We start from the raw sequence: 27,144 nt of genomic DNA, 5'->3' as shown, positions 1-27,144 counted from the left end.
TCTTACTGGTTTTCTCTAGAAAAAAAGGAACTGAAGTTCCAAATTTTTTTTCTATAGGAAAAATACTGGAAATGTGGTTCCAAAATTTTTGTCTGTAGAAAAAACAGAAACTAATTTTTATTTAGAAAAAAAAATTCTATAGAAAAAAATAGGAAAATACGATGCAACATTTTCTCTAGAGTAAAACCAGAAACTTAGATTTTCTATAGAAAAACGGAAATTCCAGTAATTTTGTTCTATATAAAAATAGGGAATGTTGTTTAGGAATTATTTTCTAAAAAAACAGTACCTGAGGTTCTAGGATTTTTGTTCCTATAAAAAGGATCTGGGGTTACAGACATTCTTTTCCATATAAAAATGGAAGTTCCTATTAACTCTTAGGTTTTCCGGGTGCCAAATGCGACAAATGTGCATGCGGAGAAAGCTACCGAGAAATGGTCTTTGGGATCATTTACATGAATCAGCAAAGACACTACTGTGTTGGTGATCGGACGGAGTTATTTGATAAACTGTGCTTAACCCTTTCAGTGTTTTTGTCCAATATATTCGACATTTTAAAGTACTCTCTCTCTCTCTTTGTGATTTTTCGGTTATCCTATGTACCGTTACTATTGTTGTTTTCGTTTTTGCTGAAAGACAGACAAAACTGGCCGAGGGTTAAAATGACAATTGCCATTTTTTCTATAATATATACCTTTATATGATTTTAAATACAAAATTTTAGATTTTTATTCCGACAATTTTTTTTTACATTGAAGGGTTAAAATACAAGTCTTAGTACAAAAAAACCACGAGTAAAAGACAAATTTTGGATTTCTATTCTTTTATTGAAATTAAAAATGTTTGCGAATTTTTTTACAATACTTATCATCATTTATTAATTTTCTATTAAAAAATTTGAAATTTCCTTATTCCCCTTATCTTACAATTAGATTAGCTTTATATTTAAAAATATTATCATTTCAATTTAATTAATGTTTGCCACAAATTTTACAATTCATAATGTGTGTGTATATATTTAAAAATCATCATCCACTCGTCTTCTTCTTTTAATTTCAGGTTTATGATAATTATGCCGACAATAACGGCACCAAATGGCAACTATGTAAATTTCAATATGCAAATGTCCACACCGGCAGTCCCATTGAGGATAGCTATTTAACCACCAACTATCATATGCAACAGCCTGACTATTACCAGGGTGGTGCGGGCGGCGGCGGCAGCAGCAGCAGTAGTAGTACCAGTGCTAATGATTTCCATCTCAACAATGATGTAGTGCTTGATAGTCATCTGTTGGTAGCTGCTGCAAATGGCAATGGTCACATGGAGACAACCTCCCCATGGGCATCAACGACAGATGTTGCCGAATTTTTACTACGTCAACAACAGCTGCAGCAACAGTTGTACTATAGCCGGCCGACATCTCCGCCTCCGGTGTATATAACCTCTTACCTGAATACCTTGTATATACGTCAGCGTACCACTGCCAAAGCTATTGCGAATCTTAATTGTACTGTACGCTTGCAATGGGGTAAGTTTCGGGAGGGGCAGGTGGAGAATATTCAATTTTATTGTCTTTTTTTCTGTTCTTGCTGTGAGAAATAAAACACATGGACACTGTATGAGACAGCTTCATCTGGTTTTTTTTCAGAGATGGAAAATGTCAACATGGCAATCGTTGCTTTGGATTTGGACGAGTGTGTGTGTGGGGGTGTTTTTGTGTACCTGAGGACATTTTAAGTTTGGGCCACTGAATAAATTAACTTTACCGGTCCATGTTTACTGAGAAATGTTCATTTTCCATTTCCATAGCTAGCTTTGTTCTTTTGCTTTCGACCTGGTTGTGTCATTTATGAGTTTGTTGCAATTCGTATGTGTGGCCTTTTACAGTGTCACTTAGTGATGGTTACTGGAGATTTATGTCAGGAATTGAAGACGGAATCAACGACAATAACAACTGAATTGAAATTGATAGAATAACACATATGTATGTATGTATTCTAGCTTCCGAATCCTAAAAAGTATGTATGTTTCCAGCTTTTTAGCAAATGAGGGTAGGGATAATAAATGTTACCTGCAAATTGCCTAGAAAAATATATGATCAGTCAGGGGGACAGACATGCATAAATCTCTACAGAAAACAAGTAAAAAAGTGCAGCGAGATATAAGTGTGGTAATTTTTAGTTTTGAAAAAAATAATATTTCTTAACTGAATTGGGAAAGAACTATGGATAGTTTGAAAACTTATAATTGAAGTAATAACCAGTAAGGAAAGTAGTAAAATCAGACGGCCCGACTATATGCAACCCTTCACCACTATGCATTTTTGAAAGACCACTGGCCTCAAATTGAACCTATTAAATGTGTATTTTTATCTATATATGAACCGACTTAAGTCAATCGACATATATACCATTCTGCAACCTGATCTACATTTCATGTCAAACGGACAGATTCACATTGTTGTGTACAATGGAATAACAAAATCGGCAATTGGCAATATTTTGTGTCTTTGATATACCATTTACATTAAATGGGACGAAAATATATATCAGAGCTATATCTAAATCTGAACCGATTTTCACGAAACGTAGCAAATATCATTCTGGACTCAGTTCAGTACTCTATGCCAAATTTAGGGCAAATCAAAAGATATTATATATAGGCACTTTAATCGGACGAATATATATTTGGGAGCTATATCTAAATGTAAAACTCAACACACATCATTCTAGACTTAATTTAGTATGCTGTATCAAATTTCGTGCAAATCGAAATATATATAAGGACTTTGGTGATCCTTTTACATTAAATCGGACGAAAATAGATATGGGAGCTATAAATCCGAGCCGATTTTCACGAAACTTAACAGATAATATTCTAGACCCAATTCAGTACGCTATGCCTAATTTCGTGTAAATCGGACGAATAATATGGGAGCTATATATAAATCCGAACCGATTTTTTCCAATTTCAATTGGGTTCGTTCTTGGGCCAAATAAATAACTTTTTCTACAGTTTTGACAATATTGTAGGGGAGGTAGGACCGATATTCGCCATATTCGAACTTGAACTTAGTTTGGAAGAAATATAACGATGTGCTACTCGGCTACTCCCTTCGAGAGATATCATGCGCACCCGTTTCCAAATTTTCTGAAACTGATTTGGCCCAAAGAAACATGGTGTCTGTTTATCAATACTACAGACGGAAAGGACTTTCCAATTACCAAAAAATACGGGCGATTTTTATAACCTTCGATTTATACATGTCCGTCCGTCTGTCTGTCCATGTTAAATTATAAACAAAGTACAGGTCGCATTTTTGATTCGAATTAGATGAAATTTGGCACAGCTCATATATTTGGCCCAAAGACGAACCCTATTGAAATTGGGATAAATCGGTTCAGATATAAATACAATATATATTTTCGTCCGATTTAAGGTAAATGGTGCACCAAAGTACCTATATATCTTTCGATTTGCACGATATTTGGCAAAGCGTACTGAATTAAGACTAGAATGATGTGTGCTAAGTTTTTCAGATTCAGATATATCTCCCATACATATTTTCGTCCGATTTTATGTAAATGGTGTACCAAAGTCCCTATATATCTTTCGATTTGAACGAAATTTGGCACAGCCTGCTGAATTAAGTCTACATTGATGTGTGCTAAGTTTCGTGAAAATCGGTTTAGATTTAGATATAGCTCCTATATATATTTTCGTGCGATTTTATGTAAATGATGCATCAAAGTCCCTATATATCCTTCGACTTGCACGAACTTTGAATTTATAAGTAAATGAAGAACTCAAAATGTGGCCGAATGCACAAAACATACTGAAATAAGTGTAACCTATCATGTGACAAGTTTCGATGAAATCGGTTTAGATTTCGATATTTTGCTTTAAATTTATTGACATAAGAAGCAACTCTATATCTGACCGAAATTTAATATTGGTTGCAGTATGACATGTTTAATTTCATGTTAATGGTCCTTCAAAAATGCGACGTCTGTTAGGATTCCATCTGTTGAATATACCCAAAATGGTGAAGGGTATCATATAGTCGGCCCGTCCGACTTTACTACTTTCCTTACTGGTTTTAAATGAACTGTGGAAAACATTCTTCGAATAGGTCATTTATTCTTTGAATCCAAAAAGGCATATTTAAAGCTCAAACTATAACCATTAATATATCTAAAAATTAGGGGACATTTGTATAGGGAATATGTCAAAACTTAGATCTAGAATGTTTTGCGAAAAAAATGTATTCCCTCAAAAATCGATGTACTGCCACTTCGCTTAAAACTGCTACTAGAACCTTCAATACAGTATTGCCAATGTATGGAAATAAATACTACGATGTCTCTCGCCCACGTAGAAAACGAAATGTAGGATTTTATACCCAACAAGCACCCGGAATATAAAATTACTGTATCTTCGACCTAGGACCAAATGATAACAGCTAAAATGGGATGGAACTTATATGTGGGGACTAAGTCATGTTCAAATACTCTGAAATTTCTAATTACATCGGGTTTGAAATTTCTCCTTGAACCATGAAATATGTACCACCCACAAACACCTGGCAATGCGACGAGAACCAAAAATGTGGCAACACCAAATATCAATTGTTTCATATTAGAATCAGTTTTGACAGACAATTTATAATATAGGTTCATATTTGGACATAGGTACCAGCCGATGTTTTTATACCCTCCACCATAAGTTGGAGTAATTAATTTGTAATTCCGTTTGCAACACCACGAAATATTCACCGGAGGCCCCAAAGAGTATATATATTCTTGATCTTGAATAAAATTGTACCTCAATAGATAAACGAGTTTGCAATATTTAAGGCAGAGCTCTGAAATTTTGCACAGACATTCCCAGTATTCCTATGATGTTTGGTATTGCAAATGCAGATTTTGAAAACGTTGGCTTTAATTTGGTATTTCGGGTTATCATTGTATAGCACATCCGTACCAAAAATTATCAATATTGACCCACGTTTCAACGTATCCCCCATGTAACGGTACCTCCCACTTTCCAGAATTTTGTAATGTTTGGATACGTTTTTCCATCCGAATTGGCAGTAATTTTGTATTTATACCCTACACAACTATGTTGTCTGGGTATTATAGCTTTGTGCAGCCCCAAAAGTTTGTAACGCCGCGAAATATTGGTCCTAGACCCACCTTTAAATATACCGATCGCCATATCTCGACTAGCTGAGTCGATCTAGACATGTGTGTCCGTCCGTCTGTCCATTATAATTTGTAAACACGATACAGGCCACAGTTATGGACCAATCTTCACGAAATTTTGCATGTAGGATGGGTTCTGGCCAAGGAAGACCCCTATTGTTTTTGGGAAAGATCAGTTAATATTTAGGGGATGGAATGGACCAAATACTAAATTTTTGTCGGTTTTTCTGGTCGCTCCAGAGGCCGCAATAATGGCCCGAACATCGTAAGAAGGGGATCGGGCCAAAGAATAAGCATACCGGTTTTGATAAAGATCGGTCAATATTTAGCGGGTCAAATGGACCCTGACTTTTGTGTTAAAAAGGACAAAATTTGTATTCTATAGCGCATATATTTACCCCTGAAGGACATAGACCCGAAAAGTTTATATTATATCCAAGAGGAGTGGTTGCCCTTTAAATTAATACCAATTATATTTTTGTATGTGCTCGGATGTGGGAGTTATACCTAAATATTTACAGATATTTCCGTATTTGTATATTATTTAGTAACCCATTATCACTCTAGAAAGGGGAACTATAGCGCAGATCGCTGTGAAATGTTCCATGAGGTTCCAGTTATGGTCAAGGACAACGCCTATAATTTTCTTTGATGATCAGATAATAATTTTGCAATGAAGTGGGCCGAAAACTTAATTCTTTGTGTTATTTTCGAGTCGATCTATAGACCACAAATGAAAGCCGAACATGACAACACAACCCACATTAAAGGGAATCTGGACAATAAATGTACTGAATACTCGTAATAATCGGAAAATATGTCAGTGTGAGGAAGAGGTGCTGTTTACCTCTAATCGGGCAAGATGGTTCAAATATCACGAAATATTGCCCAGGCTCGGAATAAACATCCGCAGAAAATTTGAGTTCCGTGGTAGTTGTGTAGGGTATCGTATGGTCGGCCCCGTCCGACTATACTGCTCCGCTCACTGGTTTTTATATATTTTTTATTATATTTTGCGTTCTCATTGTATAGCACATCCGTACCAAAAATTATGAATATTGTTCCAAGTTTCAGGGTAGCCCACATATAACGGTACCATGAGTATTCTAGGTATTTTGGACACATTTTCCAAACGAATTGGCTGTAATTATATATTTTGGGTTCTCGTTGTGTAGCACATTTCTGTACCAAAAAGTATGAATATTGACCCAAGATTCAGGGTATGACCTGGGAGTACTGTTACAGTGTTCGGTATTCTAGAGATTTTGGACACGTTTTTCAACCAAAAAAAAAACAATATTGATCTCCGTTTTATAATAGCCCGATATAATTGTAGCCCCACTATTAGATATTTTGAGAATTTAAATCATATTTTTCTTACGTATTTTTTCGGTATTTTCAAGGTCCTATCATAACATGATTTGTTTTTATACCCTACACAACTATGTCAGGGTATTATAGCTTTATGCAGCCCCAAGAGTTTGTAACGCCGCGAAATATTGGTCCTAGACCCACCTTAAAGTATACCGATCGCCATATCTCGACTATCTGAGTCGATCTAGACATGTGTGTCCGTCCGTCCGTCTGTCCATTATAATATGTAAACACAATACAGGCCACAGTTATGGACCAATCTTCACCAAATTTTGCATGGAGGATAGGTTCGGCCCAATGAAGACCCCTATTGCTATTGGTAAAGATCGGTTAATATTTAAGGGATGAAATGGACCAAATACCTAATTTTTGTCGGTTTTTCTGGTCACTCCAGAGGCCGCAGTTATGGTCCGAACATCGTGAAATTTTACATGGAGAAGAGGATCGTGCCAAAGAATAAGCATTCCTGTTTTGATAAAGATCGGTCAATCAAATGGACCCTGACTTTGTGAAAAATGTGAAATGTGTGAAAAATTACAAAATTTTGATTCTGGGGCGTATATATTTACTCTTGAAGGACATAGAGCCGAGAAGTTGATAGTATATCCAAGAGGAGTTGTTGACCTTCAAATTGATACCAAACTTATGGCTGCATGTACTCTGATGTGGGAGTTATACGTAATTAAATAAAGGTTACTATATGCATAGTATTACTATTACTTCATTAGAGGACGGAAATGTCGCGCTGATAGCTTTGAAATTGTACATGAAGTTCCGATTATGGTCAAGGACGACGCCTATAGTTTTTGGTGAAGATGAGATTTCATTCAGGGGGTGCAATGAACGGAAAACTTTAATTTTGTCAGATTTTCAAGTAGCTCTAGAGGCAATTATTATATGCAGAACATCACATATTTTACAAGGTGAAGGGGATCTGACCAAATACTTAGAGCGGCTGTTTAGATGATGATCGGCCAATATTCCGAGGGTCAAACCAAACCTAAAGTGACAATTTGTTTATTTTACGGGGTAAAAATTCACTTCAAGAAAAAAAAAATTGGTAAAATCGGTAAAAAGGGTGCAAATATCTCGAAATATTGTCCAGGCTCAGAATACAGAACCGCAGAAAGTTTGATTTTCGTGGTAGTTGTGTAGGGTATCATATGGTCGGCCCCGTCCGACTATACTGCTCCGCTCACTGTTTTTTTAATAAATGGAATATATCGGTCATCATTTTGAAATAATTCCCATATTTCGGTATCGATGTCAAAGCACAATCTAAGCAAATTGGAACCTTGTGGGGAGACATTTTAAGTCTCGATAAGCATTTCTGTTAAGTTGACATATCACTACAAATGTTGTCCTATACAAACAAATAAAGTCGATACACAATTACAAACACACATATATACACATGTTCATTTGAAAATGAACGTGCCTGATATGCCATTGCAATACAATGATATGTTAGGCCCTATTTGCCTGGTATCAAGAAAGTTATTCTTTCTGTACTCGATAAATATTGTTTGTTAGTTTTATTCTTAGTTTATTTCATTTTATTTTACCACAAACTCATATGCACATAACGACTATGTCCATTTAGATAATGTCCAAACTTAATGAATTCAATAGAATTTATTTAACAAAAAACAACAAAAACAGAAAACAAAAAAAAAAAAAAGAAAAAATGCAAATGTAGTTTAGAAGTTGAAGACCAGTGAACAGGAATTGAATAGAATTTTAATTAATTTACTTAAATGTAAACATTTGCCAATCGATTTTGAACAGGTTAAATCGATATCAGAGTTGAGAGATTAAATGTGACCAGGTAAATTTGTCAGAGAATTATTCAATTCAATATTATTGTAAACTAACGTAAATAAATAATAACAAGATGAAGATTCTATTTGAAAGGATTATATGATGATTATGATTCTAGTGCAATGAGCTTCTATTTACATTTTTATAAAGATTTCTTGCATATTTTAAGGATTAAAATTGCATTTATTGCAAACCAGCTAATAGTAAATTCATTTTGTCATACCTTTTGCTTATTCTAATCCCTCATGATTTGTCATTGAATTTTCTAAAACTCAACCCTCTCATTTCTCATTTAAAATGTAATACAAGCACTTAAACGTAATGTAATTCACCTTGTCAAACATCCAGCCACTATACCCTTTTGGCAATTTTTATTTAAACAACAAAAAATCCCCAAAACTCAATTAGAAACACTACATGTGTGTTTGTTTGTATCAAACATGTTCAACTGTTGATCAGATACAAGACCTTTAGGCATCGTAGAGGAGGAAAATGTGCCAGTGTATTAGTATATGTGATTTAATTTGTTACCTATACGGTATGGTATGGAATAAGTATTTGAGAATTGGGGTATAGAGAATATTTAACATTGTTATTATCTGGTTTGGTTGAATTTTTTTTTACAAAAAACTTCTCAGGGAAAATGCGACCTAACCTTTCATGGAGATTATGTATAATTATGAAAATTGTTTACAAAATGGTTTTTCGCCTACAAAGAACTCTTTAAAACATCGAACAATAAACTAGACCTTAATATGAGGGTTGTGTCAAACATGAACCTATTCCAGGATATATTTTTTTCAAATTCCAAAATTACGGAATGACAATATCCAATAAAACCATAAACATACTTAAAAAGCAAAAACAATGTTAATTTCGGCCCGGTCAAACATTCTATACCCTCCAGCAAGAATCAAAATATCTATAATTAATGGCGGCTCACTAGAGAAAACTCATGTTATTATAGGACCTTGAACTTTGAATATCATTGTAATTTTCCAAATATATAATAGTGGGGCTACTGTTATATGGGGCTTATAATAAAACGGCGATCAATATTGATATTTTTGGTAGTGAGGTTTGACAGTAAATGAGAATACAAAAGAAGATTATAGGCAACCGTGTTCAAAATTCTCAAATACCGACTTGGGTCAATATTAAGATTTTTAAGAGTGGAGACCTGGCCTTCGTTATAAGGGGACTGCAAAGTTGATTGGAAAACATGTCCAAATACCCAAAATACCGAACATTGGAGGTTACTGTTATATGGGAGATACTCTGAAGCTTGGGTCAATATTTATAATTTTTGGTACGGATATGCGTCACGCAATGAGAACAAAAAATACCAAACAACAGACAATTCGGTTGGAAAACTTGTCAAAAATCCAGCAATTACCGAATATTAGGGGTGTCGTTATATGGGGGCTACCCTAAAACTTGGGTCAATAATAATAATTTTTGGTGTGGATATGTGTTATCCAATGATAACCCCAAATGACAAATTACAGCCAATTCGGTTGGAAAACGTATTCAAAATACCCAAAATACCGAATATGGGGGAAGTACAGTTATATGGTGGGCTACCTTAAAACATGGGTCATTAAATAAGACCCACCCAAAATACCAAAATACAGGCAATTCGATTGGAAAACGTATCCAAAATCCCACAAATATCGGATATTCAGGGGGTACCGTTATATGGGTGCTACCGTATAATTTGGGTCAATATTAATAATTATACTCTTCAGGGTATTATGTCTTTGTGCATATGTTTGTAACAGGCAAAAGGAATCGAGATAGACCCGTGGTTCGTTATGAGAATCACTTTCTGCATCGAGTTATGCATTTATTTTCAGATTTAAATATACCTCACATATATACTTTAGTCCAATTTTGCACGATATTTTGTTGTTGAAATCGGTTCAGATGTAGATATAACTCCCTCATATAATCAGGTTTAGATATAATTTCCATATTTATTTTCATCCGATTTCATCAAAATGATGTACCAGTAACTAAAGTTTGTCCGCTTAGGACGAATTAGTGCACAACGTACCAAATCAAACCTAGAATAACGTGTATTGGATTTTGTGCCGAGATAAATTTTGGATAGCGCACTGTGATATTTTATATATTTTCCTCGATGATTGAAATTGGGTTATTTTAATTTAGTTCAAATGTATATGTATGATATGTCTATTTTATCTAATGGATATCGTGAGCACCTCTTGTATGTACCCAACGTGGTGAAGGGTATCATATAGTCGGCCCCGTCTGTCTTTTGATGTTTCCGTACTGGGCTTTGGTATGGATATGTGTTATCCAATGATAAAACAAAATACCAAATTACAGCCAGTTCGGTTAGAAAACGTGTTCCAAGTCCCCAAAGTAACGAGTATTGGGGTGTACCGTTAGATGGTGGATACCCGGAAATGGAGAAGAATCATCCAATGAGAACCCAAAATACCAAATCACATCCAATTCGTTTAGAAAACGTGTTAAAAATCCATAAAGTATCAAATTTTGGGGGTTTCGTTATATGCTACCTCTACCTCTTGGGTCAGTATTTGGAAAACTTGTCCAAAATCCCCAAAATACGGAATATTTGTGGGTACAGCAATATAGGGACTAACCAAAAACGAGGACCGATACATACCAAACATCGTAGGAGTACTAGCAATGTATGTAAAAAATTTCAGAGCTCTATTTTAAATATTGCGATTTCTATCGAGATTTCAACAGACGGACCCGCTTAAATTGACGTAGAATTTTATTCGAATTCGAGGTGTTGCAAATATGAATATTTCGAGGTGTTGCAAACGGAATGACAAATTTAAAGTAATATACACTCCAATTTTTGGTGGAGGTTATAAAAACAAGTCAACACATATTTCGGCGAGGGTCCACCAAAAATATTCTTTAAAAATTACGCTTAGTGTGGCGAGGTTTCCTGAAAAATTCACGCTAATAGCAACGACTTCTTTACAATATTTCCTAAATCTACATGTTTATTCTATACAATATATTGATTATCATTCCCCAATTTTACAAATCCTTTGTATGCTTATATTAGAGACTTGACGGCTTCCCGGGAGAAAGCTACTGATTTTCAGTTTTTATTATACCCTTTACCACACAGTGGTACAGGGTATTATGTCTTTGTGCATATGTTTGTAACAGGCAAAAGGAAACGAGTTAGACACATGGTTCCTTTTGAGAATATGCATAGAATCACTTTCTAAGTCGATTTATGCATGTCCGTTCGTCCGTCTGTCTGTCCATGTTAAATTGTAAACAAAGTACAGGTCGCATTTATGATCCGAATTGGATGAAATTTGGCATAGGTCACTTATTTGGCCCAAGGACGAACCCTATTGAAATTGGGAAAAATCGGTTCAGATTTAGATATAGCTCCCATATATATATTTAACCGATTTAATGTAAACGGTCCCTATATATCTTTCGAATTGCAAGAAAATTGGTACAGCCTAATCATTTAGGTCTAGAGTGATGTCTGCCAAGTTTCAAGAAAATCGATCTAGATTTAGATATAGTTCCCATATATAGTTTCGTCCGATTTCATGTAAATGGTGCCCCAAAGTCCCTATATATATTTCGATTTGCACGGCATTTGCCATAACGTACTGAATTGAGCCTAGAATGATGTCTGCCAAGATCCAAGAAAATCGGTCCAGATTTAGATATAGCTCCCATATATAGTTTCGTCCGATTTCATGCCCCAAAGTCCCTATATATCCTTCGATTTGCAGGAAATTTGGCATAACGTACTTAATTGAGCCTAGAATGATGTCTGCTAAGATTCAAGAAAATCGGTCCAGATTTAGATATAGCTCCCATATATAGTTTCGTACGATTTCATGCAAATGGTGCCCCAAAGTCCCTATATATCCTTCGATTTGCAGGAAATTTGGCATAACGTACTTAATTGAGCCTAGAATGATGTCTGCTAAGATTCAAGAAAATCGGTCCAGATTTAGATATAGCTCCCATATATAGTTTCGTCCGATTTCATGTAAATGGTGCACCAAAGTCCCTATATATCTTTCGATTTGCACGAAATTTGGCACAGCGTAATGACTAAAGATGTGTGTCAAGTTTCGTGAAAATCGGTTCAGATTTGGATACAGCTCCCATATATAGCTTCGTCCGATTTAAGGTAAATTGTGTACTAAACTCCTTATATATCTTTCGATTTGCACGAAATTTGGCATAGCGTACTGCATTAAGTGTAGAATGATGTGTGCAGGGTTTCGTGAAAATCGGTTCAGATTTAGATATAGCTCCCATATATTCATCCGATTTGTGCACCAAAGACCCTATATATCTTTCGATTTGCACGAAATTTGGCATAACGTACTGAATTGCGTCTGTAAGTTTCATGAACATGTGCTAAGTTTCATGAACATCGGTTCAGATTTAGATGTAGTTCCCATATATAGTTTCGTCCGATTTTATGTAATTGGTGCACCAAAGTCCCTATATATGTTTCGATTTGCACGAATTTTGGTATAGGGTAGGGAATTAAGTCTAAAATGATGTTGCTTGGCCGATTGACACAACGTACTGAAGTAATATAAATTAGTCTCTGTCAAGTTTCCCTTAAATCGGTTCAGATATAGATATATAACAAACACGTACGTCTGCTATGATAAATATATAGAATATAGCCAAAGTGGTGAAGGGTATCATATAGTCGGCCCAGTCCGACTTTACTACTTTCCTTACTGGTTTTTATTCTAAAAATACTTTAGCACAATCCTAATACTTTCCTCGTTCAATATTTTACGTGAATTTTAGTGTTATTGTATTTTGGGGGAGGCGGGGAGTACAAACTATAATTAAAGACGAACATGCCAAATCGGCCTGCCTTTGTCAACAACTCTCTAATCCATCCTCTATGTCTCTCTTTTTCGACTATTTTCAGATAATAATTACAAAATTAAATTAGCATCAGGAGATTTGAGTGTCGAAGCATGTCAACCGAATCCTTGCCAATACAATGGCAAGTGTATTGCCAACAATGGAAGCAGTTACTGTCAATGTCTGGGCCATTACACTGGAAGGTAAATGCACTGAACTGAGCTGTGTGCTGGCACAGCCACAAAAATCCTGCTAATCCTGATGAACAAAGACTAAAATATCTAACATATTTGTTCGTTCTCCCCCTCTCTCAACTTTCTCCCTTACCATGCTTCTTTCATTATTATATATAGATTTTGTGGTCTAAATATGTGTGAACTAGATCCCTGTGTCTTTGGCCGATGTGAATTGACAGCAAACAATTTCAAGGTAAATAAAACCAACAACAACAACAATAGATAATAATATTAATACTAGAGGTTATGTTTGATTTGCTTGAGAACATCCGTTTTTCATTCACAATTATTTATTTTTAATACAATTACAAATTGATAGTGCCATTGTCAAGCTGGATATATGGGTACAACGTGTGAACAAAAACAAAAGCCCTGCTCGGAGAATCCCTGCGAAGGTCGTGGTGTTTGCATTGAAAAGAATGGCGGTTTCTTTTGTCGGTAAGTATGGCCCGCATAGAAGAGGGGAATATATATTTTGTAACTGTTGCTCTTGTTCTTATCTTCCTTGCTCATGTAGCTGTTATGCCTGGTGGGAGGGACATCGCTGTGAGAAACGTATGCTGCATATACCCTATAAGCCGTTGTCGGAACGCATGCTGCAAGAGCCCTTTTGGCTAGGTCTTATTACAGTATTTGTTGTTCTGGCTGTTATCGGCTTGGTATGGTGTGCCAAACGACATTTTCCGGAGAAAATTGAAAAACTCTTGGCCGAGGAAGCCGATCGGAATCGACGTGAGTATATGGTTTATTTATTTGTTTTGGTTTGGCAGGATATCAAAAGTTAAGCAAAATATTTGTACGCAAGTTTACAGTCATGAGGGGAGCATTCCTTAGAAAATTTTTTATGAAATTTTAAAAGTAGATATTTTAATATTTATGAGAGACTGGATGCTTTTTTTCTGCAAAAAAATCACCATTCTAGTGGACTGTGTTACTTTTGTATAGAGGAAAATCTGTCATATGGGGGCTACCAGATTTTTTGAATGTCTATACTAATAAAAGAGTAAAGTGATTCAATCACTTAACAATTCATCAATGCCCAGACGAAACGGCTGAATCTAAAATGTTGAAATGTTGGGTGAGGATCACTATTGGTCCAAAGTTGACAGATAAGACCGGGGGTTTTGGAACGGTACGAAAAGCACTAAAAAGTACTAAATGTTATGCCATTTGTATTTGGCGAACCGGTAGAGCTAGAACTCTTAAATTTTAAATGAGGGTCACAGATGGAGTGTAGAATAGATATAGCACAGGGTTTTATGGACATTCGGACTAAAAGTAAGCGAAAATTACTAAAATGTACTAAATGTAGTATAATTTCGTAGCATGTGAATGGATAGAGCTAAAAACTTGAAATTTGAAATGTCTATTAGGGTTTAGATGTAGGGTCTAATTAAGGAGATGATTTTGAAAGAGTGTACTCATGTGTACGAAAAGTACTATATGGTACTATATTTGGTTCAAATTCAATTTGGAAATACAAATCGACCTGAAATTTCAAATTAACATTACCGTCGGAGTGTAGGATTGGGATATGTATGTAGTTTTGGAAATTTGTTACTTATGTGTACGAAAACTACTAAACCGTACTATTGGTACAATTTGGACTTGGGTGAAACGATAGAGTGGTGAACAATGAAATGTGGAGTCTGGATCACTGTAGGGGTGTAGGATTGGGGTCAGGATCCAGTTTAGGTAAAATAATAGTTATGGGTACTAAATGGTACTAAATTTGGTGCAGTTTGAGTCTTAGGTGAACCAATAGAGCTTGGAGTCGGGATCACTGTTGATGTGTAAGATTGAGATATGAGGGAAATATTAGAAATTTGTACTAATGCGTACTAAATTTGGTACAATTTAAATTGTGGGTGAACCGATGGAGTTGGAATGCTGAAACTTGGATTTAGGATCAATGTGGGGTGCAGATTTGGGTTAACTAGGAAGTTTTGGAAATTGGTTCTACTGTGCACTAAATTTGGTACAATTTGAATTATGGGTGAACCGATAGAGTTGGAATCATTAAACTTGGATTTGGGATCACTGTGTGGGTGTATGATTGGGTTAAGCAGGAAGTTTTGGAAATTCGTACTACTGTGTACTAAATTTGGCAAAATTTAAATTGTTGGTCAACCAATAGACTTGGTATCCTGAAATTTTAATTTGGAATCATTGGGAATCAGGTTAATGCATGTTTAAATATATCAACATTCTTTAAAAATTCTTATCATTGACTCACGTGGATGAAATTTGGTTTATCATAACGGTATCGCCACATCTCCACACTTCAAATTTTGATTTTGAACAAAGTCGATATTTTGAGAATTTTGGGCACATTTTTAAATCGAATTACCTGCCATTTGGTATTTTGGATTCTCATTGGCTGTCAAACCTCACTATTAATCACTACTAAAAATATCAATATATATCTCCGATTTATTATAGCCCATTTTTCGGAATGTTCAGGGTCCTTTAATAACACGAGTTTTTTCCTAGGAGCCCCCATTAATTTTATATATCTTTGTAGTTATCCTCATGACGAAGGGTATAAAAAGTTAAAATGTCGCTCAAAAATTTTATATAGGTCCCTGAAAGGAATGAAATTGATTTGATAAGTCGAGCTTAAAAAAGATTTCCAAGCGCGTCGGTCTTGTGCGCAAATCCACCAATTTGGAAGACCACGTTCCAAGATCTGATTTCTACTTGGTCTTTCCCCTTCTACGGGAACCATCAGTAGACTCGTTTTTATATGCCTTTTCAGCTGGGGCATTCTCATTCATCCGCTCAACATGGTCTAGCCACCGTAGTCGCTCAATACGACTGAATATGTCGATGTCCGCGTAAAATTATAGAGCTCGTGGTTCATTCGACGGCGATATTCACCGTCGACGCATATCGGCCTGTAGATCTTTCAGAGATTTTTTTTTCAAACACCCCAAGAGCTGCCTCATCTACTTTCGCAAGTACCCATGCTTTTGATCAATATAATAGCACGGGTAGTATCAGCGTCTTGTAAAGTGTGAGTTTGGTCTGGCGGGAGATGGCCTTGCTTTTGAATTGTTTGCTCAGACCAAAGTAGCATCGGTTGGTCATTACAATCCTTCTCCGAATTTCAAAACTGATGTCATTCGCTTTATTTATGGCGGTACCAAGGTATATAAAGTCTTTAACTACCTCGAGGCTGTAGTTCTCAAGGTCCACAGTTGATCCAAGTCTAATGGATGTCTTGCGCGTTGATACCATCAGCTTGGTCTTCTCGCCACTTACTGCCAGACCCACTTTGGCAGACTCCTTTTCAATTTGTTCAAAGCTGGATGTTACCGCTCGCAATGTTCGACCCATTATACCGATGTCATTGGCGTAGGCGAGTAACATGTGGTGTTTGGTGTACAGAGTACCATTTCTGTTCACCTTTGCGTCTCGTATGACCTTTTCCAGTATGATGTTAAAAAGATCACACGACAAACTGTCACCTTGTCTGAATCCTCGTTCGGTATTGAAGGGCTCCGATAGGTCCTTTCCGACTTTAACTGCTGATCTTGCTATCCTGCCTAGCCGTATTAATTTTGCAGGGATGCCGAACGTAGACATGGCTTTAAACACCTCTGAACGGATAGAGCTGTCGAATGCGTCCTTAGAAAAGGAGTGAGTGAAAATCTGGTCAATGGTGGATTTGCCGGATCTGAAGCCGCATTGGTATGGTCCAATGATGTCATTGACAATTGGCTTCAATCGTTCACACAGCACACTGGATATCACTTTATATGCGATGGGAAGGAAACTTATTCCTCTATAGTTGGCACATATCTTGTATCCTTTTTTGTGCACGGGACACAGGATGCTGAGGTTCCAATCATTGGGCATGCATTCATCTAGCCAAATTATATTAATCAGCTAGTGCATGCTCCTGACCAGCATCAGGCCACCAGTCTTGAATAGTTCGGTTTGGTGTTTTACTCGTTGGTAAAATTTCCGGACTTCATTTTGACTCCTGTACATCTCGATTTCCTCACGCTCACGTTTTTCTTGTTCTTTCTTCTTTTTTCTGAAAACACGTTTCTCCTCTCTCCTTTTCTCCCGATAATTCTCCATCACGTTACGTGTTGCTACTGTCTGCAGGGTTGCCCTATACGCTGCGTTTTTCACATCAGTAGCATTACGAAACTCCTGATCGTACCATGGGTTTCTTGGTGGTGGTTTTTGGTACCCAAGTGTTGCTTTCGCTGTAGTTTGTAGGGAGTGGACAATTCTTTGCCATTGTGCTTCTATACTATTATCGGGACAAGAAGAGCTTTCTTCAAGCGGATGGGTAAGTTGAGTGGAGTCGGCCTCGGCTACATGTTGTGTTTGGAGCTTTTCGACGTCGAGTTTCCGTGTTGTGTTAGATCGCACCATTTCTGCTACATTAAGATGGGTGCATACCTTGGCTGCCACAAGGTAATGGTCCGAATCGATATTCGCTCCTTGGATAGATCGGACGTCTAAAACACTGGATGAATGCCTTCCGTCTATCACAACATGATCAATTTGATTTCTCGTTGCATGATCAGGAGAGATTCAGGTGGCCTTGTGTATATCGAGATGCTTGAATCTGTTGCTGCTAACTACCATTTTTTTCTCTGCCGCGAAGGCTGAATTTTCCAAAGATATTTTCCCTTCCAATTTTTGCATTTAAATCTCCTAGCAGAATTTTAATGTCATGTATTTGGTCTGTTAAATTTTATCTTCGGTCGGAGCATGGGCGCAGATGAGACTGATCTAGAAGAACTTCGCTTTTAAACGGATTATAGCAATTCGCTCATCTACTGTAGTGAATCTGGAGACGAGGTCTTTTATTCTCCTGTAAACCATAAATCCGCATCCAATTTCATATCTCGTTTCATGGCATCTATAATACAGGGCGTAATCATCTGTTTTACTTACCCCAGTCCCTTTCCATCGCATTTCCTGTACGGCAATAATATCGGCTTTGTAACCTGTTCTGTACAACTTGCGCACATTCCAAGTGCAGATTCTCAGATCGTGGTCCTTTATACATTTGCGGGGGCGGTTTGGTTTTCTTTTTCTTAGCTTTTTATACCCTACATAACTATGTTGTCAGGGTATTATAGCTTTGTACAGCCCTAAAAATTTGTAACGCCGCGAAATTAAGTATACCGATCGTCATATCTCGACTAGCTGAGTCGATCTAGACATGTGTGTCCGTCCGTCCGTCTGTCCATTACAATTTGTAAACACGATACAGGCCACAGTTATGGACCAATCTTCACGAAATTTTGCATGTAGATCGGTTAATATTTAGGGAATGAAATGGACAAAATACTATATTTTTCTGTTTTTCTGGTCGCTCCAGAGGCCGCAATTATGGCTCAAACATCGCGAATTTTTACAGGGATAAGAGGATAGGACCAAAGAATAAGAGTGCCTGTTTTGATAAAGATCGGTCAATATTTAGCGGGTCAAATGGACCCTGACTTTTGTGTGAAAAATGACAAAATATGTATTCTATACCGTATATATTTACTCCTGAAGGACATAGACCCAAAAGAGGAGTGGTTGACCTTTAAATCGATACCAAATATATTGTCGTATGTACCAGGATGTTGGAGTTACACTTAAATATTTACAGGTGGTTACGTATTCATATATTATTTAGTAACCCATTACCGCACTAGAGGGCGGAAATATAGAGCTGATCGCTTCGAAATTTTCCATGAGGATCCAGGTATGACCAAAGACAACGCCCATAATTTTCGGTGATGATCAGATAGTAGTTTTGGGATAAAGTGGACCGAAAACTTATTTTTTGTGTAATTTGGAGTCGATCTCCGAACTTCACAACATAAAGGGTGAAGGGAATCTAGACAAGTAATTAGAAAGGCTGCACTGAATATTAGTAATAGTTGTGTAGGGTATCATATGGTCGGCCCCGTCCGTCTATACTGCTCCGCTCACTGGTTCATAGTAGGTTGGGTTTTCCGAGAGTGGGCAACTACCCGACGCCTCAACCCATTTTTTATAGTTCTTATGGGTGAACTCGCGGCACATATTAGCTCACTATTTCATCGGGTGATGAGAACAGCTTCCCAGGTCAGTGTCCACAATTGAGATAAAAGTAGGACCAAGATAAGCCAGGACTTCGCCATGTTAAAGCCAATCATAGCCGTTGCTTGGTATCTATCATCCCCTACGCCACCCGTTTTTTTTATACCCTTCACCACACTGTGGTACAGGGTATTATGTCTTTGTGCATATGTTTGTAACAGGCAAAAAAATCGAGATAGACCCATGGTTCCTTTTAAGAATATGCATAGAATCACTTTCTAAGTCGATTTATGCATGTCCGTCCGTCTGTCTGTCCATGTTAAATTGTAAACAAAGTACAGGTCGCATTTATGATCCGAATTGGATGAAATTTAGCACAGCTCATTTGTTTGGCCCGAGGACGAACCCTATTGAAATTGGGAAAAATCGGTTCAGATTTAGATATAGCTCCCATATATATATATATATATATATATCTTCGTCCGATTTAAGGTAAATGGTGCACCAAAGTCCCTATATATCTTTCGATTTGCACAAAATTTGGCACAGCGTACTAAAATACGTAAAGAATGATATGTGCAAAGTTTCGTGAAAATCGGTTCAGATTTAGATATAGCTCCCATATAGGTAAATAGTCCACTGAAGTCCTTGGAAATCTTTTGACTTGCACGAAATTTGGCACAACGTACTAAATTAAGTCTAGAACGATATGTGCAAAGTTTCGTGAAAATCGGTTCAGATTTAGATATAGCTCCCATATATAGCTTCGCCCGATTTTAGGTAAATACTCCACTGTAGTCCTTGGAAATATTTTGACTTGCACTAAATTTGGCACAACGTACTAAATTAAGTCTAGAATGATATGTGCAAAGTTTCGTGAACAGCGGTTCAGATTTAGATATAGTGAAATAAGACTGTAAACTTGTCGTTAAAATATTTTTATAGGAATATTTTTATTATTATATTATCCAAATTATTTATTTACATATCCAACATTTATTAAAAATATGAACTGAATTGGTATTTATATAGGAAATATTATTTTTTTCAATTTAATTTCAAATCGGTAAAACACTCAAAGCTTTTATAGAGCGCTAATAAAATTTTGTAAATATTTTTTTATTACCACTATTAATAAATTTCCAGAAAAAGTGTGAATAACCACTTAAAAGATTTAGAAACTTTCTAAATTTTAAATCTTTTTCTTCAATTTCTTTAAAACTCACTTTATCGCTATTATTGTTTTTCTTCTTTACTAAAACTCTCAATTGTTTTTTTTTTTTCAATTTTAAAATTATCTCACTATTTTAATTCCTTACTACTTCAATACTTTACTAATAAACGAATTACTTTTCTTGAATTCTTTTTTCTCTCCATTTCTCTTATTAACTAAATTATTTTTTGTTTTTTTTTTTACTTTGTGATTGTCTTACAATTACTTGTTACTTTTTCCGCTTCTTCTTTTTCTTCCTATATTCTCTACAAAAAAAAAAAACCAAAAAAAATCGAAACATAAAACCATTTTGCCATAAACTTAATTGGTCGAAATTTTTGTATATGTAATGAATTTTTTTCCGATTTGTTTTTTCTCTTTGTCTCTACAATTTTTTGTCTTTCTCTCTCTCTCTTTCTCTTATATAATTCGTACAGCACCTGGTTCAGTACATGGACATCATCATCACACATCACTGCGCGAGCAATTACAATTTACAACTGCCATACCACAAACGACTGTTAATAACGCACCGGGCGCACCGCGGTCCATCTTCAACAGATTGGGTATAAGAAAACCATCATTATTGAGCCTCAGCAGCCCCAATCCAGTACCTGGAGGGGGAGGGGCAGCAGCGCGTACATTTTCACTTGACGATCTGTTACGACCGCCTCCCCGACGTAAGATTAGGCTAAATTCTAAATTGAAAAATTAAAAACTACAACTATAAAAACAACAACAATTAATTAATTAAATTATTAACTCAGAAAAAAAACACAATTACAACTACTTAATGAGTTGGCAAAACTTTAAACTCTTTCAATTCCTTCCCTAGATCAATGAACAACAAGACTAACTCTCTCTCTATCTCTCTCAGGCTACACTAAACTGTTTCACCATCCACCACCCTACTCTTTTATTTCTACACCTTCTATAATATCACAATTCCAAAACAACTGAAATAAATTTGAATTTTCTTTCTTTCCCTGTGTTTATACAAAAGCTTCTCTCTGTACCTACCCCTACCCTTAACCTTATCTTTGCAAAATTTTCACCTTTGGTCCTCACTGTTTTCTAAGTGTGCGTGTCTACTTATTTTTGAACCCTCCTTGTAAATTTATATTCTATTTATCCGGTTTTTCCCAAAATTGTGTATATTTTTTTTTAAATTATCTGAAATTTCAAAATCTAGATGTTGTTTTTAATACAGATTATTTTTCTATAAATATTCAATTTATATTAAAGCTTTATAAATATTGTACGCATTGCACTCCGAAAATACGATTATTACACCATCTTACTTCTCGGCACTTTAAAGTGTGTGTGTGTGTGTGTTAACCCTTTTTTGTATCCTCTATGCAATATTTAAAGATTATAGAGCCTCAGAGGTATCCAAGCTAAACATAAATTATTGTTGGCATATTCTTATAGAAGATCGTCCATAAATTTTATAAGGATAGAAGACTTGTTGTGGGTATCTATTTATAGGAAGTTTGATCTTCTATCTGACATATACATGTAGAAGGGTATCTACAGGATACCCGTAAAATAACTTCTATGAGTAGAATAACTATAACCTGTAAAAATTCTATTCTACTTGTGGAAGACCTTGTAAATGCCTTTCATCTGTGCAGGGCCTACGTAAGATCTACTGTCTTTAAAATACTTGTGAAAGATCTTCTATTTATAGAGGGCATGTAAAAATACTCTTTATTGAAAAAAACCCGTGGTAGATCATTTATCTTTAGAGGGTCCGTTAAATGGGCGTCTATCAGTAGGAGAGTTATAACAGGATTTCGATGTCTAGAAGATTATCCATCTACAGAGGAGCTATAGAGGGACTTCCAAGTGTAGAAGGGCCTATAATAGGTAATCTATTTGTACGGGACCTAATAAAGATCTTCTATTTTTTAAAGACCTATAAAAGGTCTTCTATTTTTATAGCCTTCACCACACTTTGTTACAAGGTATGTCTTTGTGCATAGAGATAGACACATGGTTCCTCTTGAGAATATTCATACAAGGACAGTTCGGAAAATGATTAGCCTAGCACAAAAAATGCGGTATAAAGAGAAAAATTAACTGTCTTGGAAACTTCCATCTCTGTCATGAACACATGTTAAATTTATTTTAATATGGTAACTCCTTCATATAGAAACATGTGTTCAAAAAAGACTCATCCCCAATTTTGATACCCTTCACCACACTGTGGTACAGGGTATTATGTCTTTGTGCATATGTTTGTAACATACACAAATAATCGAGATAGACCCATGGTTCCTTTTGAGAATATGCATAGAATCACTTTCCAAATCGATTTATGCATGTCCGTCCGTCTGTCTGTCCATGTTAAATTGTAAACAAAGTATAGATCGCATTTATGATCCGAATTGGATGAAATTTGGCACAGCTCATTTGTTTGGCCCAAGGACGAACCCTATTGAAATTGGAAAAAACCTTTCAGATTTAGATATAGTTCCCATATCTATGTTCGTCCGATTTATGGTAAATGGTGCACCAAAGTCCCTATATATCTTTCGATTTGCACGAAATTTGACACAACGTACAAAATTAAGGCTATAATGATATGTGCAAAGTTTCGTGCAAAGAATCGGTTCAGATTTAGATATAGCTCCCATATATAGCTTCGCCCGATTTTAGGCAAGTAGTCCACTAAAGTCCCTGGACATCGTTTGATTTGCACGAAATTTGGCACAACGTACTAAATTAAGTCTATAATGATATGTGCAAAGTTTCGTGAAAATCGGTTCAGATTTAGATATAGCTCCCATATATAGCTTCGTCCGATTTTAGGCAAATAGTCCACTAAAGTCCCTGGAAATCTTTTGACTTGCACGAAATTTGGCACAGCGTAATGAATAAGGTCTAGAATGATGTTTGCCAAGTTTCGTGAAAATCGGTTTAGATTTAGATATAGCTCCCATATATATCTTCGTCCGATTTAAGGTTAATTGTGTACCAAAGTCCCTATATATCATTCGATTTGCACGAAATTTGGCACAGCGTACTAAATTAAGTATAGAATGATGTGTGCAAAGTTTCGTGAAAATCGGTTCAGATTTAGATATAGCTCCCATATATAGCTTCGCCCGATTTTAGGTAAATAGTCCACTAAAGTCCCTGGACATCGTTTGATTTGCACGAATTTTGGCATAGTGTACTGAATTAGGTCTAGAATGATATGTGAAAAGTTTTGAAAAAATCGGTTCACATTTAGATATAGCTCCCATATATAGTTTCGCCCGATTTTAGGTAAATATTCTACTAAAGTCCTTGGAAATCTTTTGACTTGCACGAAATTTGGCACAGCGTAATGAATAAGGTCTAGAATGATGTTTGCCAAGTTCCGTGAAAATCGGTTCAGATTTAGATATAGCTCCCATATATATCTTCGTCCGATTTAAGGTTAATTGTGTACCAAAGTCCCTATATATCATTCGATTTGCACGAAATTTGGCACAGCGTACTAAATTAAGTATAGAATGATGTGTGCAAAGTTTCGTGAAAATCGGTTCAGATTTAGATATAGCTCCCATATATAGCTTCGCCCGATTTTAGGTAAATAGTACACTAAAGTCCCTGGAAATCTTTTGTTGTGCACGAAATTTGGCACAGAGTTATGAATAAGATCGAGAATGATGTCTGCCAAGTTTCGTGAAAATCGGTTCAGATTTAGATATATCTCCCATATGTATTTTCATCCGATTTAAGGCAATTGGTGCACCAAAGACCCTATATATCTTTCCATTTGCACGAATTTTGGTATAGGGTACTGAATTAAGTCAGGAATGAATGATGTTGCTAAGCTTCTTGAAAAGATCCATAGCTAGGCCGATTGACACATCGTACTGATGTTATATAAATTAGTCTCTGGCAAGTTTCCCCGAAATCGGTTCAGATATAGATTTATAACAAAACGCGTCGTCTGTTAGGATACATATGTAAAATATACCCAAAGTGGTGAAGGGTGTCATATAGTCGGCCCAGTCCGACTTTACTACTTTCCTTACGGGTTTACAATGGAAAACCCAGTAAGGAAAGTAGTAAAGTTGGTCTGGGCCGACTATATGATACCCTCCACCACTTTGGGTACATATGTATCCGAAAAGACGTCGCTTTTTGAAGGAATTTTGACATGAAATTGAACGAACTTAAATATCTGATTTTTATATCCTTCTGGAACCTATGCAGAATTTCATTTCATTTGGGCAAGTTTAGAGTCGTTTGCGCACAGTGGGACAGATTTGTGTAAATCGATTTAAAGCAAACTTGACACACGCTATTCGGTATGCTGCTCTGTTTAAAATTTAATCTCAATAAACAAGTCGAAATTATATTTGAAGCAAACTTGCCAGAGATTAATTTATACTAATTTCAATACGTTGTGTCAATCGGCCTAGCTGTGGATCTTTAGTGCACAATTTACTTAAAATCGGACGATATATATATATATATATATCATTCCAGACTTATTTCAATACGCTATGCCAAAATTCGTTTGTTCGCTTCTATAGCATCCATATATATATATATATATAGGGCATTCTATATATAGAATATCTGAAGATAGCCTTTGGAAAGAGGAATTCTGCCTATAAAGGGCTATAGAAAGTCTGTATGCAGAAGGCTTATGTATACAAATGGTTTTTAAGAGGTTTCCTATCTGTAGTCCTATAGAATGTATGTATAAGTTCTTCTTTCTCTAGGAGAACTATGAACTATGGGAGAACTGTGAAAACTCTTCTATCTACAGAAGGGGCATGTAAAAGGTCTTGTATAATTTAGAAGACTTTCTATCTGTAAAAAAACTTGTAAAAAGGTCTCCTATCTGTATATATTCTATATTCTTCAGATAGGTCTTACCTGAAAAAAAGGTCTTCTGAAAAGCTGCCTTTCATTAATGTGCCTGTGGAAGAAATTTTATCTGTAAAGGTTTTGTTTTTAAAACTCCATTGTAATGTCGCCTGTTATAGGCCTATCTGCAGTTGGATCTTCTTCAGTTCTTCGATCTGTAGTAGAAGAGTGGGAGATAGTCTATCTACGTATAGAAAGTCTACATGTTGATGGTATGTTAAAGGGCTCATACTTGTAGATGAAATTTTCAATGTTTCTTTGTTGTAGAGGGACTACAAAAGGCTTTCTATCCCTATAAAACATGTCTTCCTTCTAAGTGAAATCCTGTGGTAGGTATTCAATAAGACCTGTAGAAGGTACTTTATCCTTAGAATATCTGTGAGGACTGCTTAACTTCCTCCATAGAGGTCATATATATCTGATCTATCTAGCAGATGAGGATATCTATCTGACAAGGATATGGGGATCTCAGAAACATTTGATCTCATGAAGGACACTAGAAGCGTGTACTCATGTGTACGAAAAGTACTATATGACACTATATTTTGTAAAAATTTAATTTGGGGATACAAATCGAGCTGGAATCCTGGAATTAAAAAAAAAACTTACCGTCGGAGTGTAGGATTGGGATATGAACGTAGTTTTGGAAATTTATTACTTATGTGTACGAAAAGTACTAAGTAATAATCGGTACAGTTTGGATTTGGGTGAACCGATAGAGCGGGAACAATGAAATTTGGAGTCAGGATCACTGTAGGGGTGGAATTATGGTCAGGATTCCGTTTAAGAAAATAATACTTATGGGTACTAAACGGTACTAAATTTGGTACAACTTGAATTTTAGGTGAATCAATAGAGCTAGAATCATGAAATTTAGAGTCAGGTTCACTGTTAAAGTGTTAGATTGAAATATGTAGGAAGTTTTAGAAATTTGTACTAATGTGTACTAAATTTGGTACAATTTAAATTGTGGGTGAAGCGATATAGTTGGAATCCTGAAATGTTGAATCAGGATCACTGTGGAGGTGTAGAACTGGGATATGTAGGAAGTTTTGGAAATTTGTACTACTGTGTACTAAATTTGGTACAATTTTAATTGTGAATGAGACGATAGAGTTGGAATCCTGAAGCTAGGATTTAGGGTCACTATGGGGGTGTAGGTTTGTGATAAAAAGGAGGTTTTAGAAATTCACACTACTGTGTACAAAATTTGGTACAATTTTAATTGTGCATGAACTGATAGAGTTTGAATCCTGAAACATGGATTTAGGATCACTGTGGGGGTGTTGGTTTGGGTTAAGTTGGAAGTTTTTGGAAATTCGTACTACTGTGTACTAAATTTGGTACAATTTGTATTGTGGGTGAACCGATAGAGTTTGAATCCTGAAACATGGATTTAGGATCACTGTGGGGGTGAATTATTGGGGTATGTATGAAGTTTTGGAAATTTGTACAAATGTGTACCAAATTTGGTACAATTTAAGTTGTGGATGAA

General features: G+C 36.0%; 1 protein-coding gene across 1 annotated transcript in view; it reads left to right on the top strand.

Annotated features, from left to right (window-relative positions):
- Positions 1 to 27,144, top strand: part of LOC133333824 (uncharacterized) — a gene marked incomplete at its 3' end in the record, with an annotated part of 57,021 nt that overhangs the window by 13,337 nt on the left and 16,540 nt on the right. Inside the window, exons 7-12 of the mRNA XM_061542138.1 lie at positions 1,060 to 1,531; positions 13,348 to 13,486; positions 13,637 to 13,712; positions 13,839 to 13,957; positions 14,037 to 14,251; positions 21,212 to 21,454. Coding sequence (XP_061398122.1) covers positions 1,060 to 1,531; positions 13,348 to 13,486; positions 13,637 to 13,712; positions 13,839 to 13,957; positions 14,037 to 14,251; positions 21,212 to 21,454 — 1,264 coding nt within the window. The remainder of the gene's footprint in view (positions 1 to 1,059; positions 1,532 to 13,347; positions 13,487 to 13,636; positions 13,713 to 13,838; positions 13,958 to 14,036; positions 14,252 to 21,211; positions 21,455 to 27,144) is intronic.

This window comes from Musca vetustissima, unplaced genomic scaffold, assembly GCF_032173495.1.
Source record: "Musca vetustissima isolate MV318-11 ecotype Yass unplaced genomic scaffold, APGP_CSIRO_Mvet_v1 utg5780, whole genome shotgun sequence".
Lineage (NCBI taxonomy): Eukaryota > Metazoa > Arthropoda > Insecta > Diptera > Muscidae > Musca > Musca vetustissima.
Note: the sequence above shows the minus strand (reverse complement) of the source record. Positions and strands in the feature narration are given on the sequence as shown.